This window comes from Camelus ferus, chromosome 4, assembly GCF_009834535.1.
Source record: "Camelus ferus isolate YT-003-E chromosome 4, BCGSAC_Cfer_1.0, whole genome shotgun sequence".
Lineage (NCBI taxonomy): Eukaryota > Metazoa > Chordata > Mammalia > Artiodactyla > Camelidae > Camelus > Camelus ferus.
The window spans coordinates 74,205,439-74,220,809 of NC_045699.1; the positions used below are offsets into that span (position 1 = coordinate 74,205,439).

A 15,371-nucleotide genomic window follows, 5' to 3' on the forward strand; every position below is an offset into this window, starting at 1 on the left:
CCAAAGTCCAAACCCAGGTGCCGGCGGGGTCGCTCCCTCGCGAGGGCTCTCGGGGAGCATCGGCCCAGGCCTCTCCCGGCTCCGCCGGCTGCCGGCCATCCTTGGCTTGGACAGACTCCACGCCCAGCCCTGTCTGCACCTTTCTGTGGCCTCTTCCTGTCTCTCCGTGTCTTCAAATTCTCCACCTCCGTCCACTGCTCGCTGGATCAGGGCCCACCCTGAGCAGGTCTGGCCTCACCTTGACCTGATCACGTCTGCAGAGACCCGGTTTCCAAATGAGGCCACGGTCAAAGCTTCCCGGGGCTGGGGGCTTGTGCTGTTTCGGGTGGGGACGCAGTTCGACCCACAATGGCACAGCACGGCTCCTCTAAGAAGGAGGACCCCTGACGGTGGGAGTTCCTGCTGACGGGGCTGGCCCAGGGGCCGGGCTAGGAAGGCGGGGTTCTGAGCCAGACGGGCCCAAGCCCGGTGCCTCCCACGGCTTGGCCTCAGGGAGCTGACTGGCCTCTCCCGACCTCAGCCTGCCCCCGTGGGGGACGGCGGTGACAATGGTGTGACCCCAGGCTGGTTGTGGGGCTTCGGGGAGACGGAGCAGGCGCCAGGCTCTCAGTGGGACTTGGTCCTGTGACTTTGAAATGAAATGGTCGTCATTACCTTTGAGACGATGCGGCTGACCTCTGTTGCCTGGTGTGGCACTGAGTCCCGAAGGCGTGTGCTTCTTAGAGCAGAATGAGACTTCTTTCCTTCGCTTTCTTCAGGGCCCCCCGGGCAAGGATGGGCTCCCAGGACACCCTGGACAGAGGGGCGAGACGGTGAGTGTGGGCGGGGCTGGGAGGCGCGGGGGGCCTGCGGGAGGGGGCGGGGCCTGTCTGGGGACACACAGCGGCAGTGCCTGTGGCGTCTCCGTGTGCAAAGGCACGGGCTGGCACCAGAGTCGTCCTGGCAACTTTGGTCCAAGGCCACACGTGAAGCCGTCGCAACACAAACAAACCCTAGCGTGCCAGCCTTCCCTCCCCCAGGAGAATTGGGAGCGTGCCCCCTGCTTGCATCATGTGCGTCCAAATTGGAAGAGGGTCCGGAGGGTCTCCGTGCCCAGTGGTGTCGCTCGGTTACCTCATGCCTCACACCGGCCCAGCCCTGGCTCTCAGGTCCTCCCAGCCCCGAGGCTGACGGTTCGGGGCCTGCAGTGTCTCCTTCTCTAGTCAGGAGGACGGGTGAGCTTGGCCTGGCCGTGGCCGTGCCCGTCACGGCCTTGTCGGCTGGGCTTTAAGGACCCCCACGTTTCCAGTTAGGAGAAAGATCACTTATTGGAAATGTGATCATTTCCTGGTCCCACGAGCCATTTGGGGTCCAGCCCAGCTTCACACGGTGTCCACTCCAGGCCTGTTCCCTGGAAGGGTGTGGTCACACCTGTGACCTCGAGGCACCAGGCTCCAGATGGGTGGGGACGCACCGTGACCTCCTTGTCACCAGACTGGTGGAGGGTGACGAGATCTCTGAAGGGCTCTCCCAGGGAGAGCAGCCCCCTCGTGAAGGGGGTTTGGGACGCCGCGTGGCATCTGCTTGGAAAACCCCTGTTTTTGGCTCGTTGCGGTGAAACCCGTCACAGCTGTGCCTCCCGGTGCTGCGCACGGCCCGCGGCCGCCGACAGCGGGGCTGGCTCTGCCCTTCTGTTTATTGAGAGGAACGCCGCCTCCCGCCTGAGCCCTGCGTGCCCCTGTCGGTGCCCTGTGGGGAGCCGAGGGGAAGGCTCCGCACAGGGCGCGCTCTCCTCCCGCTGACGATGCTGGGAGGGGCCGGCAGGACCACCACCCCGCTTGTTTTCGCCGGTGCCCCGTAGACGCGGGCTCGCGCCGCCAGGCCCACCCCGGATGGCGCGTCCCCCGCGGCCATCGCAGGCCCTTCCAGACAGGTCTTCCCTGGGCTTTCTTTAGAGAATGAGAGTAGGAGGGGTCGTTGCATCTCCTTAGTGCGAGCCCCGAGCCCGCGCCCCACGGTGGGCTGGGGACGAAGCCGTCCTCAGCCGCTCTGGATGGTTGCCCGGGGGGCCTTTCTTACCTGACACTTGGTCCACCAAGCAGCAGTGCCCCCGACCTGTACACCACCCCTCGTTTCTGACCTTGGAACTGCTGCCATGGAGAGCACGCCGTTAAAAATGGCCCATTGTGGAGCGGGAAGGTGCAGCTCAGTGGTGGAGCACGTGCTCAGCACGCCGGGGTCCTGGCTTCCACCCCCAGTACCTCCTCTTAAAAGACAGCACGTAAACCTAATAACCCGGCCCCTCAGAAAACGGCCGCTGCAGCCCACTGCGCGCGACTCAGCTGGGCCCGCGGGGGGGCCCTCCTGGAGTCCGCAGAGAAGCCGGTCCACGGTGGGCTCGCACTCGCCAGTGACTAAGCGTGGCGTCTCCGACGCCTGCCTGCGGGCCGCCGAGCGCCGACCCAGAGCCGCCCCCGCGCATCAGCCACACGGCTGCCCGCCCCCAGCTCCGGCCGTGGCCTTAAACGGGCCACCTTCCTCTCCAGGCTGTAGCGTTTCCACCGAAAGCCTCCCGGGCGTAGCACCTGTGCGTCTTCCCCAGCGTCTCGCGGCCCCGCAGGTGGCCTCTGGCCGGCACCCGCCGTGCTCCGTGGTCGTGCCGGAAATCGCACGGGCCTTGCCTTGCGCTCAGCTCTCTCCGCTGGAGGCGGGCGTGCAGCGCGGCCGGTCTGCTGCACACGCATCAGGGCCCAGCGTCCGCAGCAGGACGAGCGATTGCTGCTGAATCGAGCTCGTAAAACCTCCTGCTGCCGCGGCCTGAGAGCGGCAGGTCCTCGCCGCGTCCTGACTCCAGTCAGCGCAGAGGGACGGGCTGGCCAGACCGGCGGTCGTGCGCCGGGGGCCTTGGCGACACAGGCAGGAGGACTCCACGGAGTCGCTGCCGAAATGCAGCCCGCGGCTGCGAGGTGGCACCGGGTCCGCCCGGAGAACAGCCGCTCAGAGACATCGTGAAGAGGAACGGTTTTAGGGTGTTTCTCAGCACAGAGCAGGGCAGCGGGAGGCAGCCAGTGAGACTGGCTCGTCTGGTCTCGTTACCTTCACGAAATTCACGCAGAAACAGGGCGAGAGAGGTGGCCGTCCGCGGTGAAGGCGGGACCAGCCGCTGTCTGGGGACGGGGTGGGGCTGGGGGGCAAGCCTCCTGCTGAGACCCCACCCTCTCTTCACAGGGTTTCCAAGGCAAGACCGGCCCTCCAGGCCCCCCAGGAGTGGTCGGCCCTCAGGTGAGATGCAGCGGCCCAGTGTCAAAGGTCATCCTGTGTCCCCGCCCACAGGAGGGGGGAGGGCCGTGCTGGGGTGCAGGCTTCCCCACTTCTCGTGGTGTGGGTGCAGCCGACGAGCGTCAGAAGGGCTGCAGTGCTTGTTCAGCGTGTTGACGTGGGAGCTGTGCTCCGCGCAGGGACCAGGGGCCGGGCGCGACGTGGGTGTTGCCACGCAAAGCCAGCAGGCAGAGCCGCGGGTGCCGCCAGGCCCTCGGGCCAAGTCCCGGCGCCCAGGGCCTGGAGTTCTAAGCGCTGACGCGTGCACGCGAGGCCGGGCCTGCAGGCTCAGAGCCGCAGAACGGGGCGAGGTCGCCTTGCTGCTCAGAGTTCACACCTAACAGGGCAATAAATGGGCCACGGCTGCAGGAGACGTGGGCTGCCTGCCCGCCGCCCCTGAGGGGGACGGGGCCGCCCTTCTCTGCACTGGATTCCCCGTGAATCCCCGCTTCCCTGGGGAGGAAGCACAGGACCGCCCACTCAAGTGCTTTGACCGTTTTCTTTCTGGATTTTTACTGGAAGGAGAAACTTGCCAAGGACCGTGGAGGGCTGGTGGGCTCTGTGGCCAGGGCTGTCCTCACGTTTAGGAAGAGAAGCTCGCTCCCCGGCGTGGTCCGTGAACCTGGTGCGTGGCTGACACAGATTTTCCCCACAGGGTCCCACGGGAGAGACTGGTCCGATGGGTGAGCGCGGCCACCCCGGGCCGCCGGGCCCCCCCGGTGAACAGGGGCTCCCGGGCCTCGCCGGAAAAGAGGGGACGAAGGTGAGTCCCCGGGAATCCGTGCCAGGTGGACTTTCCTAAGGAACCAGAGCGGCCCTTGGCTGTGTCTCTCTCCTGCTTTTTTCTGATGGACGGCCAACTCCTCAGGCAGGTGCTCCTTGTGCTGACCCACTGCCCACGCCAGGAACCTGGCTCCCCTCTTGCTCGCTTTGAAGGGAGACCGGAGCTGACCTGCTGCAGGGATGTGCGTGACGGGGGCAGGGGACCAGCTTCTGCCCGGGCCGCCCATCCCCAGAAATGGATAGAACTGCCTGACGCTTCATGTGTCTTAAACCAAATGTAGCAGAAGGAGACCCTCTTAAAAACTCCCCACCATACGAGGTGAACGGAAAGTGGACGTGTTTCTCCCCACCTCCTAGCGCCGGCTCCGCGTCCCGTCTGTTCCTCTGTCGCCCCCCTGGGCGCCCCAGAGTGGTGCTTGGGACTGCCTGTGTTTTAGCGTAAAAATGAACAGTCCTGCCCTTCTCAGCTGTTCAGTGAGAGACACAGGAAGTGCAAACTCTACAGGCCTTTGTAGGATTACATACAAGAAAGTAAACTTGAAAAGTAGTCAAGAAATCCAGAAAAAACGACACACGTGTGTCAACATATGTGCAGGCAAATTGTGCTGGGGTACACGTGTGTGTATAATTTATAGACAGATGCCCGGCCATAAAGAGAGCTCTCTGAGGTTGGAAAGGAGGCCAAAGTCACGCTGGTTTGGAGACCCCATGCTCCCATGTTGGACCCCAGAGAAAATTCTGGAAGATGTCAAAGCTTTAATAAAGGTTTCCAAGGCTGTGGTCCCGCATTCCTTCACCTGGGCCCGGTCTTAGGAGGAGCCCCAGATACATGAAAAGCAGCCGCCTGGCCCTCAGCCCCTGCTCAGCCCACTGTGGCCCCAAAGGACGTGGGGGGAGGGGGACTCCGAGGAGCCCAGGTGGAGCCCGTCCCCACGCCACACCCAGAAGCGACCCACCCACCTGCCCCAGCGTGTGAGCTGGGCTGCACTCTGGCTGCCGACCAAGCGATCAAGTCAAGGCTGAGAGATTCCTTCAAAGCCGAGAGCCCCTGCACCCCAGGTCTCGGGCGGATCTGGCCAGAAAGGCCCTGCCCAGCTCCCCGTCCAGCCCAGCTCCCGGGCATCACTCAGAAACTGATCTCTGGCTCTGATTTCAGGGTGATCCAGGCCCCGCCGGCCTTCCTGGGAAAGACGGACCCCCAGGGTTACGTGGCTTCCCTGGGGACCGAGGGCTTCCTGGCCCAGTGGTGAGTGAGGGGTCGGCCGGAGGGGGAGTTGGACACCGCCCAGCCCGGGGGCCTCTCCCCGCAGTGCCCTGCTCACATCTTGTTGCCTTGCAGGGGGCGCTGGGACTGAAAGGCAGCGAGGGCCCCCCTGGCCCGCCAGGCCCTGCGGTAAGTGTGCTGGCCCAGCCCCAAGCCCCCCTCCCACCCCTCTCCCGCAAAGCTGCCATGCAGGGGAGACGGCTCCGAGGCCCGGGAGCACGCACGCCCGCACTGGTCCCGCGTGGGCCCTGGGAAGGCCGTGGTGCATGAGGTGGGCTTGGGAGGGGCGTGGACAGTGTGCCCTGAGCTGGCAGCCGGGTGACGGGGCGCACTGTCTGAGGAGAGGTGGAGAGCTGGGCAGTTTGGAGGGAGGGCTGAGAGGGCCCACCGAGCCTCCTGGAGGAGCTGGGAGCAGCTGATGCGCTGAGTCGGGGTCTGGGCCCGGAACGGCCGGGACGGGCAGACACAGAGCCTGGTGGCCTTGAGTCGGCTGCCACACTCCTGGGCTGCCCGAAGGCTGAGGTGGGCCAGCGCAGGTGGCAGGTCTGCCCCAGGGCTGTACCGCCATTAACCTATGGTCCCTCCCAACCTGGAGGTCCAGCTACCAGAGGCCTGAGGGTCAGTGTTGCCAGCCCCTTGGCTGCGGTCTGGGGCCATTAGGGGCCGGGGGAGGCTCTGCCCACCCTCAAGAGCACGTCCACAGACCCCTGTCCCTGCCTGGCCCCTGCTTTACTTCCCCCTGCCCTTCACACGGTGCCCGCCTGACAGCCCCCACTCACCTGCACAGATGTGGGGGCTCAGGAGCTGCTCCCCACCCCGGCTGGGGTCATGAAATGACACCCCTGTTCCCCTGAGTGAGACCATTTGAGAGGGAGGACGGTGGGAAAGTCAGATGGAACGGAAAATGTCACCTTCCCTTCTGATGAAGGCCAGGCCAGACAACACCCGGGCAGCAGCGGCCCCTCGACGCTGACCCCTAGAATGAGCCCAGGTGCCCACCTATCAGCCCTGCTCCTGCGCCAGCGCCTCCCCTGTGAACACACAGCGTGGAGGAGCAGGGCGGAAAGTGAGCGCTCCGGGGCAGGCAGGCTTCAGAGGGGACTGTGGTGCCAGGCCCCCTGGAGAGGTCGTTGCAGGCCAGCACTTGGGGGGTGTCCTCAGACACCCTGGGGGGGGGGCAGATAGTGCTTGGAATTGTGGGTCAGAGAGCTAAGGCGGGGCCAGAAACCCAGAACCTCAAATGCTAGACCAAATAGTTCGTGCTTGCCAGGGGCCCTAGGGAGCTATTGTGGGTTCTAGAGTGAGAGTGGCACCAGGTGCTGCTTTAAGACGTTACGTCCACGCAGTTTGAGAGCCTTTCAAGCAACCTGCTTTCTTGCCTCATCCCAGGGATCTCCGGGGGAGAGAGGTCCAGCGGGTGCTGCTGGGCCCATCGGAATTCCAGGGAGACCTGGGCCCCAGGGGCCTCCAGGGCCAGCTGGGGAGAAAGGAGCTCCTGTAAGTACCGCCTCGGAGGCACAGGGGCCTCCCCGTGTCCAGACTTGTCCCTGCCCCTGTGCTGTCCGCCCAACCCTGGGCCTTTCCCTGGGGGTTTGCAGGATGGGAGAGGGGCGTCTGTGGTGTGTGCCCAGGTGTGCTGACCGAGAGCCAAGGGCAGATCCTGGTGGTGGCCAGGTTCTTTCCGGGAGTCACCTGAGCTGGAGGGTGCTGGGGGCATCCAGGCAAGGCTCTGCCCGTCACCCACACATCTGTGCCCTTGCACGTGCAGGCTCAGGGAGGGCTGGAGACAGGTGTCCACACGTGGCCTTGGCCGCCACCCAGGCTCTGGGTGCCACGCGTGGATGGGCCACGGCCACCTGCCACGTGTACGGGTCGCACACACACACTGGGCTGGGCCACGGCTGGTCTGCGTGTGAGAAAGGTGGAGATTCGGGATGCTGCTTCCTTTGTGGGCCTGGGGGCAGATGTGGAGCAAAGAAGGGACAGGAGACACGAAGGGAAGACAGGCACCTCCCTCCTGGACCCCAGACAGCCCACCTCCCAGAGAGCCCCGAGTGTGATCGCCCCAGCCCAGAGCCTTTGTGAGACCTCAGGGCGGGCGGGCTGGTCTGGAGTCCCGGTTTCCACGAAGGACATTAAAGAGCTCCTTCTTGTCTAGACTCCCCTGGGAGGCCGACCAGCAGCCCTTCTCCTGGGCCCCCTTCCCTGAGTAACTCACAAACGCCCCTTCCTGCCCTGACTCTCAGCCCAGCCACGTTTGACCTCGGCCACACGATTTTGCAAATTCCCACCGGCCCCCGTATTCACTTGGCTGTGGAGACAAATTCCAGCTCAAGCCGCCCTTCCGGACTCTGAATACCTTACGAGCCCCAGCTCCAGGCGGGGACGGGCGGCACGGACCACCTCCCGGTGACTTAGGGTGTCTGCGCTGATTGGTTTCTGTTAGAAAGACGTGGCTCCTGTGCGTGTTTCCCTGACCACGGCTCACGGGTGGCAAGGGGCCTGGCTGCCTTCCCGGGCGGAGACCTCCCCGTTGGAGCCACGCTGGGAACATGGGCGCCGTGGAGAGTGTGTTCAGGGTGCAGTTGTTACCCTCCGTCCTGGAGCCCGAGACTGAGATGGCGGGGGCCTGCTCCTCCTGCAGGTTCTGGGGACAGTTGGTCCCAGGCCTCCCCGAGATCTAGGGTGACAGCCCGGGTGCCCCATGGCCACGTCACCCCATCTCTGCCGACAGGAGTCAGGCTTCACATAAAAAGAAAAACCCCAATCTGACCGTCTGATCATTCCCGTGAGGGCATTCGCATTCTGCACCCGAAGCCTGACTCCTGTCGGGCACCAGTGCCGCTGGCGGCACACACAAATCCGGGTGGAAACGACTGGTTCGTTGTTCCGAGGGGGGGAACACAGAAGCCCCTCAGAGCTGCACCGCCCAGCGAGGCGCCCGTCGCTGTCGCAGAACAGCCGCAGGGGACAAAAAGGCCGAGCAGAGGTCAGGCGTCGCAGCGGGCTGGAAGGTTCCGGGTGCTCACAGGGCGATAAACTTGAGCAAGGCAAGGACTTAGGAAGGATCGTCTGAGATTCCCCGGGGTGACTATGAAGACAATAAACTAAAACTGTGAGGAAGGAAGATGGGGCCGTGTGTGCGCTGCAGGCCCCGGGTTCCCGCGGGGAGGGCGTCTGCAGAGAGCCCAGGCCTTGCCGGCCACTGGCGTGGGCCACCCCGCACACAGGCCGAGGCACCTGGTTGGCCACGTTTGGATCCAGGCTCTATTGGGCACGGACGTGCCTCAGTTTCCCCATCTTCCGAGGACGGGCACTGACTAAACGCAGTGACATGGGGAAGTGGAGCACAATGCTGGACCCAGAGCTTCCCTCGGTGCCCCTGGCGGAGGTCCCTTAGGACACGGTGATGGTCCCTCCCCAGGGACTGCCCGCTTCCTGCCCGTGGGGCTCTGTGGGGTGAGGAGCTGGCTGCAGGATCCTCCCACAGCAGAGCCGCCTCTGACCAGGGATCTCCTCTCCCCTCTAGGGTGAGAAAGGCCCACAAGGCCCGGCCGGCCGAGACGGTCTGCAGGGTCCCGTGGGGCTCCCCGGCCCGGCCGGCCCCGTGGGCCCCCCTGGAGAAGATGGAGACAAGGTAAGAAGACACGGGCAGACCCTTGAGCCCTGCCCGGCCGCGCACCTGGACTGGCGGGTCAGAGCCAGCACGGGGCCGTCCCTCAGGGCCGCAGGCGACCCGTGCTGCCCACCCTGCGCCTGCGTTAGGGGCGACCTTGGCAGAGCTCACAGGTGTGGTGCTAAATGGGGTCCCTGATGCGCTCCAGGGGGCGCAGACACTGCCCTTCCTTTGTGTGGTTTTGCTGTTGCCAGAGACACGGGCCGTGGCCGTCGGAGCAAAGGAAAATGCTCCAGATCGTCTCAGAGCCCGCGCCCGCGGGGCTCGGTTTCATGAGGTTTCTCACTCAGTCTGTCCTGTTAAACGCCTTCGCTTGCGTTGCCCCGGCTCCCGCTCGTGGAGCACGTGCTGTCTCACCCTGGCGCTGCTGCCACGTGGCTTGCATTCCATCCTCGGTTTAATGAAGACAGCGAAACGTAGCTCTTCAGCTTAACTCTGCATTTACGAGACGCTCCGGTGACATTTCCGACCCTGTCACCTCTGCATCGGTGGCGCCCCGCCCCTCGTGGTGGGAGACAGCCCAGCACGGCAGGAGGCCCGGGGAGGGCTTGCGGCGTCCCTGGGAGTTAGTGGTCGAGGTGTCTAACGTGACACCATCACAGCATCCAGTTTGACAAACAGTAAATATTTTCATTGCGGTTTCTACCCCACTTCCCGATCGACAAAAGCCTGCGCAGGGAATGATCCAGGCCTCGTGCCTCCCAGCTCTCTTATTACAAAGGAAATCAAGTTAATATGTGGAAACGTTCCTCCTTAGGACAGTTACAGGGGCCCCTGGGGAGGAGATGATTCTCAGTCTCCCAGAAAAATTAATCACGAGGAGCAGATAACATGCGAGCGGTTACTGGGCCGTCTGACGGATTTTTCGCATCTTCCCACAGGGAGAGATCGGGGAGCCGGGACAGAAGGGAAGCAAGGGGGACAAAGGCGAACAGGTAAGGGCCATTCACGCCGCGTGCAGGGCCACCGGCAGGTGCCGCGTGCAGGGCCACGTGCCGGGCGTGGTGTCCACTCGTCGCTGACATTAACGACAGTTGTAATACGTCCACATTCACACCCGTAACCGGAGGACACAGGCGCCGCACTTTCCTTCCCTGTTGCAGTCTCGTGTGTGTGCGTGCGTGTGTGCACAGCTGTGTGGGGTGCACCTGGATGTACGTCACGCGTGTCTGCGAGCGGGTCCCTTGCGAACGGCCGAAGAGGAGGCACCCACAGGCTTTGTGAAGTGATGCAGCACGTTTGTCCTTGGGGAGTTCAGTATCACCGCCCTTGGAGGCTGCGGGCTGCAGAATGTTCCGACAGAGGCAGCCCCCTGACCAAATGCCTCTTAATTTTCCCTTTAAAAAAAGAAATCTGCTCAGAAGTTGAGTGCGTACTTGCAAAAGCCCTGTCACCGGGCTGCCGGCTCCTCCCATGGCCGTGGAACGAGGCCTGTGGGCCTTTTCGCTGGCGTGTCTGTCCCAGGCAGGCAGTGACCGTGTCCCTGTGCGGCCCGCCGCCCGGTCCAGGCCAGGTTCCCCCGACAGATGCGTCCCTCCCTCGGGCGCTGCCTGTGCCGACGGTGATGTGTGTTTGAGGACACACGCTGGTGCAGGCGTGGACTTTGGAGTCAGGCTCTCACTCGGCCACCAACGAGCCACGTGATCCTGGTCCTCTGCGGCCCGTGTCCTGGGCGCACGGTGGGGGCTGAGATGAGGCATGATGGCCCCTGGCGGGACGATAGTGTGGCCACCCCACCACCCCGACAGGGCGATCGTGGCTGAACCACGAGCCTCGCACAGTCCAGAGCCTGCAACACAGCGCAGCTGGCGCTGGGCGTTGGCCTGCCCTCCCTGGACGGGAGGCTTGCACGTGGCGCGGCCCTGATGACCTCGGACGCACGGCCCTTGCGCTCGCCGGCCCCTCTCCCTGGGCCTCAGCTCGGATTCGGGAAGCAACTGTCTCTGTCCTCTTCCCACAGGGTCCCCCTGGGCCTACGGGACCTCAAGGCCCCATCGGACAGCCAGGCCCCTCCGTGAGTATCTGTGGTTTAGGACCCTCAGAAAGCCCCCACCCCTCCGCTGGCGTGGCCCGGTCCTTACCCACGCTCCGTGATCTCCCTGCAGGGAGCTGACGGCGAGCCAGGTCCTCGTGGCCAGCAGGGCCTTTTTGGGCAGAAAGGTGACGAAGGTCCGAGAGGTTTTCCTGGGCCCCCCGGACCCGTGGGGCTGCAGGTAACGCAGAGTCTGCATGATGGCCGGGGCCTCTGGAGCTGCTTCCTGCACCTCTGCTGTGACCTCCTCTCCCCTGCCCTCCCCTCCTGCCCCCTTCGATCCTGTCTTTCTGAAAATGAGGAAACTCAGGCGAGGCTGCAGGGACTCCCCTTCCATCGGCAGTGCTACGAATTCCCACAGTTCCAGACGTGCCCCTATCCACTTCTCTTAGCCAGTGACTGGTTCCCTGCTCACTGTAGACACGTTGGGAACTACGGATAAATTGTTAGAAAAGAGACCAAGAGGGCTTCCCCGAGTGCGGCAGGAATGACCCCCAAGCGCTGGACGCATACATTTGCACACCTCCTAGACACGTCTGCTCACACACACACGCGCACACGTGCGTGATTCTGTTTGGTTTTTGCAAACTCAGAATCCCGTTGCATGTATAGACAGTTTGGACGCAAGCTCCTCCCACTTCTATTTACATTTCACACGATGTCAGGCGCCTCTCAGCGTTCTCCGAGCTCGTCACCTCTCGGGTTCTGCAGACATGACCCTCCATCCTGCGTTGCATCCAGCAGGTGGTGGTGCCGCCATCACTCAGCATCGCCCTGCTGCTGGCCCACTAGGGCTTGTTGTTTTACGGGACACGGCGGCCGTCAACGGCTCGCGCGTGAATCTCTGTGCGCTTCCCTGGTCGCGTCCTCGGGTGATTCTGGGGCTTGGGCTCTCGGGGCCGTCCCCACACGCGGCCGTATGTCTAAAAGCACATTCCTGAGGCTTTTGGAGCTCAGCTTGGGGTCGTGCTGGGGGGGCAGCGACAGTCGCGTGTGTGTCCGGTGGAGCCGCGCTGGCCACTGCGTGTCTGATGAACCGTGTTCGCAGGGCCTGCCGGGACCCCCAGGAGAGAAAGGCGAGACGGGAGATGTGGGCCAGATGGTAAGTGTGAGCAGCTCCTGGGGGCCTGGCCATGGTGGCTGGTGTCTCTTCTGCTCAAAGCCTGCATTTCCTCTGCGCTCAATGGCTGTCCTTCTCCTAGGGCCCGCCAGGTCCCCCCGGCCCCCGGGGACCCTCCGGATCTCCAGGTGCTGACGGGCCACAAGGCCCCCCCGGTGGGATAGGCAACCCCGGAGCCGTGGGAGAGAAGGTGACTCCCGCCCTGTGACTGTGTCCGATGCGCTTATGTGTGTGTGTGTGTGTGTGCGTGCGTGCATGCACGGACCCGGGTGTGTGTCCGCTGCGTACAGGGGGGCCTGCAGGTGCACGCCCGGGCTGCTCCTCCCAGATGCGTTTTGAAACTTGGAAAATCCACGCGGTGGAACTGTGAGCCCTGCCCTGTACCCGTGACAGCCTTGGGCAGAATTTCCAAACGTCACAACCACCAGCGAAGGCCCTGCCGCCGCCTCCGAGAGTCAGCTCTGGGAGACGTGGTTGTCTGTCCCTTTTTCTCCTCAAACCCTGTCTTCTCAGATCCCCAGGTCCTCTTCATCTGATTGGATTAATTGTAGGGCCTGAGCCCCCTAGATGGCTAATGACCCCTTATGTGCGTGCCCACGTGTGTGCAAGGCTGAACACGCTTGTGTGCCGTGGGCGTGCCAGTGCCAGAGGCTGACTCCACCTGCCCAGGAGTTTGTGCTGCTTCTGAAGCAGGGTCCCTGCTCCCTGGGGTCAGAGGGAGGAGGCGGGTGTGCTGCCCGCTGCCTGCTCTCCCGGGACGCCGTTCCCTAACTTTCTTTCTGGAGTCAGGCCTATCAATGGCAAGAAGCCTTCCATCACTGCTCAGTTTTTACGACAATCACAGAGCAACACCCCTGCTAAGACCGCAAGTTCACGCTGTGCGGCCTCCTGCCCGTGCCCCCCGACCGGCCGCAGGGCGAGTCCAGCTCCTGCCTGCCCCACAGCCACCCCTCCCGCTCCGTCCCACATGCCTGCTGACCCGAGGACGCCAGCTTCGACACCCCCACGCACGCCACGTGCCCCCTCTGTGCGTCCGTCACATACCTGCGTGTGTCACTGTGCCTCTCCTCCAGTCCTGGGAGCCACCAGAGGACGGTGACCACTGTCTCGTCCCCGGCCCCCTTCCCCCACCCCCACCCCATCCCAGTGTCAGGGACGATTTAGTAAATGCTTGAGGCTGAGACCACCATTCCCATCCCTACCCTAATCACCTGGTGTTTCCTCCTTAGGGTGAACCTGGCGAGGCTGGAGAACCTGGCCTTCCTGGAGAAGGGGGCCCCCCGGTGAGTGGGCGGGCTTCGGGGGAGGGGAGATGGAACACGGACGGGTGCTGGGGGGCGGCTCCCCCTCTGCCTCAGTTTTCCCCACTCATGGAATGGGAGTCACGTCTCCTCTTGTGCTTGCCTCATGGGACTCCTGCAAAAGAGAGGGAGTGCGGTGAAGAGTGAACGTGATGTGTGCACGCGTGTGTGTAAGTGTCTGGGCACGTGTGTGCAGTGTGTGCGTGCATGTGGGGTAAGTGTGGGTGTGCGTGGGGGGCATGTGTGTGCGTGTGCATGTGCATAACTGCGTGTGTGCGCATGCCCGTGTGCGTGTGCTTGCGTGCCCATGTGTACACGTGTGTGCATGTACGTATGCCCGTGTGCGTGTGTGCACAGACATGACTGATGGGCACCCAGGACCACTGGCCGTGAGCCGCCCACTGCCCCTTCCTCCGTGGTGCTCCAGGCCCTCTCGCAGGCTCCCAGTAGTGTGGGGCCCCTGGGGTCACCCTGACCGCCCAGGCCTGGACCATTCAGACCGCAGGTCAGACGACAGAGGCGGCTGGTGGACAGAGTTCTCCTGGGCTTCCCGCTGCCGCCTCCACCTGAGGACCGCGGGGTGGGTTGGCGGCCTGGGTCCCTGCAGCCCCTCGGGGGCCACGCTGTCCGCTGTCAAGTCAGGAATCAGCCCTTCCCACCTCGAAGCCAAGTCTCGGCCTCAGATTCCTGGGAAAGCAGGGCCCAGCCGCAGGGCGCGCCCGCTCCACGTGAGGCCGGCGAGGGCGCACGTGGGCCAGCTCCTGGCTCTGGGCCAGTGCGAGGCCGGCTCTGGTAATGCGGTCCTGGCCTCTCCCCGCAGGGACCCAAGGGTGAAAGAGGAGAGAAGGGCGAGTCGGGCCCTTCTGGTGCTGCTGGGCCCCCCGGACCCAAGGGCCCTCCCGGAGACGACGGTCCCAAAGGCAGCCCCGTGAGTACCTGCGAGAGGCCGCGGGCCCCGAGGCCGGGCGGCGGCTCCTCCCGCTGGGGCGTCCCACTCGTGGGCAGCGCGCCAAAGCTTCCCGGCCGCAGTGTGTCTTGGGGTGTAGGGGTTCCCACACCAGCTGCTGAACCAGAACAGTAGAGGTGGGAAAGGGGAGACGCCTCGGAGGCCGTGCGTGCAGACCGGGCAGTTTGCTGGGTGGAACGGGCTCCGTGTGGCCCCCCTCCTGCCCTGGCTTTGCGTCTGGAGGGTCTTTGGAGCCGCACATGCTGGAAGTTAAAGGCCCAGGCTCCGGCATCAGCCGGGGTCTCCGGGAGCAGAGGTCTGGGCGAGAGGGCGGCCCCGCCGTGCCCGCTCCCGGGCTCGAGTGGATCAGATGAGACGACGATCTGGGCAGGGCTTCCTGGTGCGAAGGCACGAGGTGTCGGCTGGCGGGGCTCCGGGCAGTGGAGGCCGGGGCGGGGGTGCTCGCTGCAGGCGGGGTCCTGAGGGCCCCGCCGGGCCTCTCCTCCTCTGTTTCAGGGCCCGGTTGGTTTTCCTGGAGATCCCGGTCCCCCCGGAGAGCCTGGCCCTGCGGTAGGTGCTCGAGGTGCAGAGCCCTGGGTGCCCGCGTCCCACCGCCCTCCCTGAGGGCCCACGTTCTTGGGGCATGGCTGCTCTCCGCAGCGGCACCCACGCTCTGATGATGGGACGCTGAAATGCACTTCCCGCTTCTGAGCTCCCTGGGAGCCGGCACCCTCCAGGCGGTGATTTTCGGGTCGGGACTGGGGATGCACTGGGTATGGGTACGTGAACTCAGGTGCTGTCCAGGCGGCAGACGGAACTTGCTTTTGTCCCCACAGGGTCAAGACGGTCCCCCGGGTGACAAAGGAGACGACGGGGAACCCGGGCAAACGGTGAGTCTGCCGGTGACCTCTCGGGACCTTAAGGCAGCCTCTTGGGGAGGTGTTGGGTCTTG

The 15,371-nt window shown here is 64.3% G+C and overlaps 1 protein-coding gene across 4 annotated transcripts in view; it reads left to right on the top strand.

Annotated features, from left to right (window-relative positions):
- The window catches only part of COL5A1 (collagen type V alpha 1 chain), a 143,373-nt gene that overhangs the window by 107,152 nt on the left and 20,850 nt on the right, over positions 1–15,371 (top strand). For all 4 annotated transcript variants that reach the window (XR_004319580.1, XR_004319579.1, XM_032478890.1 and 1 more), the window contains exons 37-52: positions 759–812; positions 3,208–3,261; positions 3,953–4,060; positions 5,237–5,326; positions 5,420–5,473; positions 6,734–6,841; positions 8,874–8,981; positions 9,902–9,955; positions 10,981–11,034; positions 11,126–11,233; positions 12,101–12,154; positions 12,255–12,362; positions 13,402–13,455; positions 14,294–14,401; positions 14,936–14,989; positions 15,256–15,309. Coding sequence is in view for 2 of the 4 variants with exons in the window: in XM_032478890.1 (XP_032334781.1) it covers positions 759–812; positions 3,208–3,261; positions 3,953–4,060; positions 5,237–5,326; positions 5,420–5,473; positions 6,734–6,841; positions 8,874–8,981; positions 9,902–9,955; positions 10,981–11,034; positions 11,126–11,233; positions 12,101–12,154; positions 12,255–12,362; positions 13,402–13,455; positions 14,294–14,401; positions 14,936–14,989; positions 15,256–15,309 (1,224 nt within the window). In the remaining 2 variants the exon portion in view is untranslated. The remainder of the gene's footprint in view (positions 1–758; positions 813–3,207; positions 3,262–3,952; positions 4,061–5,236; positions 5,327–5,419; positions 5,474–6,733; positions 6,842–8,873; positions 8,982–9,901; positions 9,956–10,980; positions 11,035–11,125; positions 11,234–12,100; positions 12,155–12,254; positions 12,363–13,401; positions 13,456–14,293; positions 14,402–14,935; positions 14,990–15,255; positions 15,310–15,371) is intronic.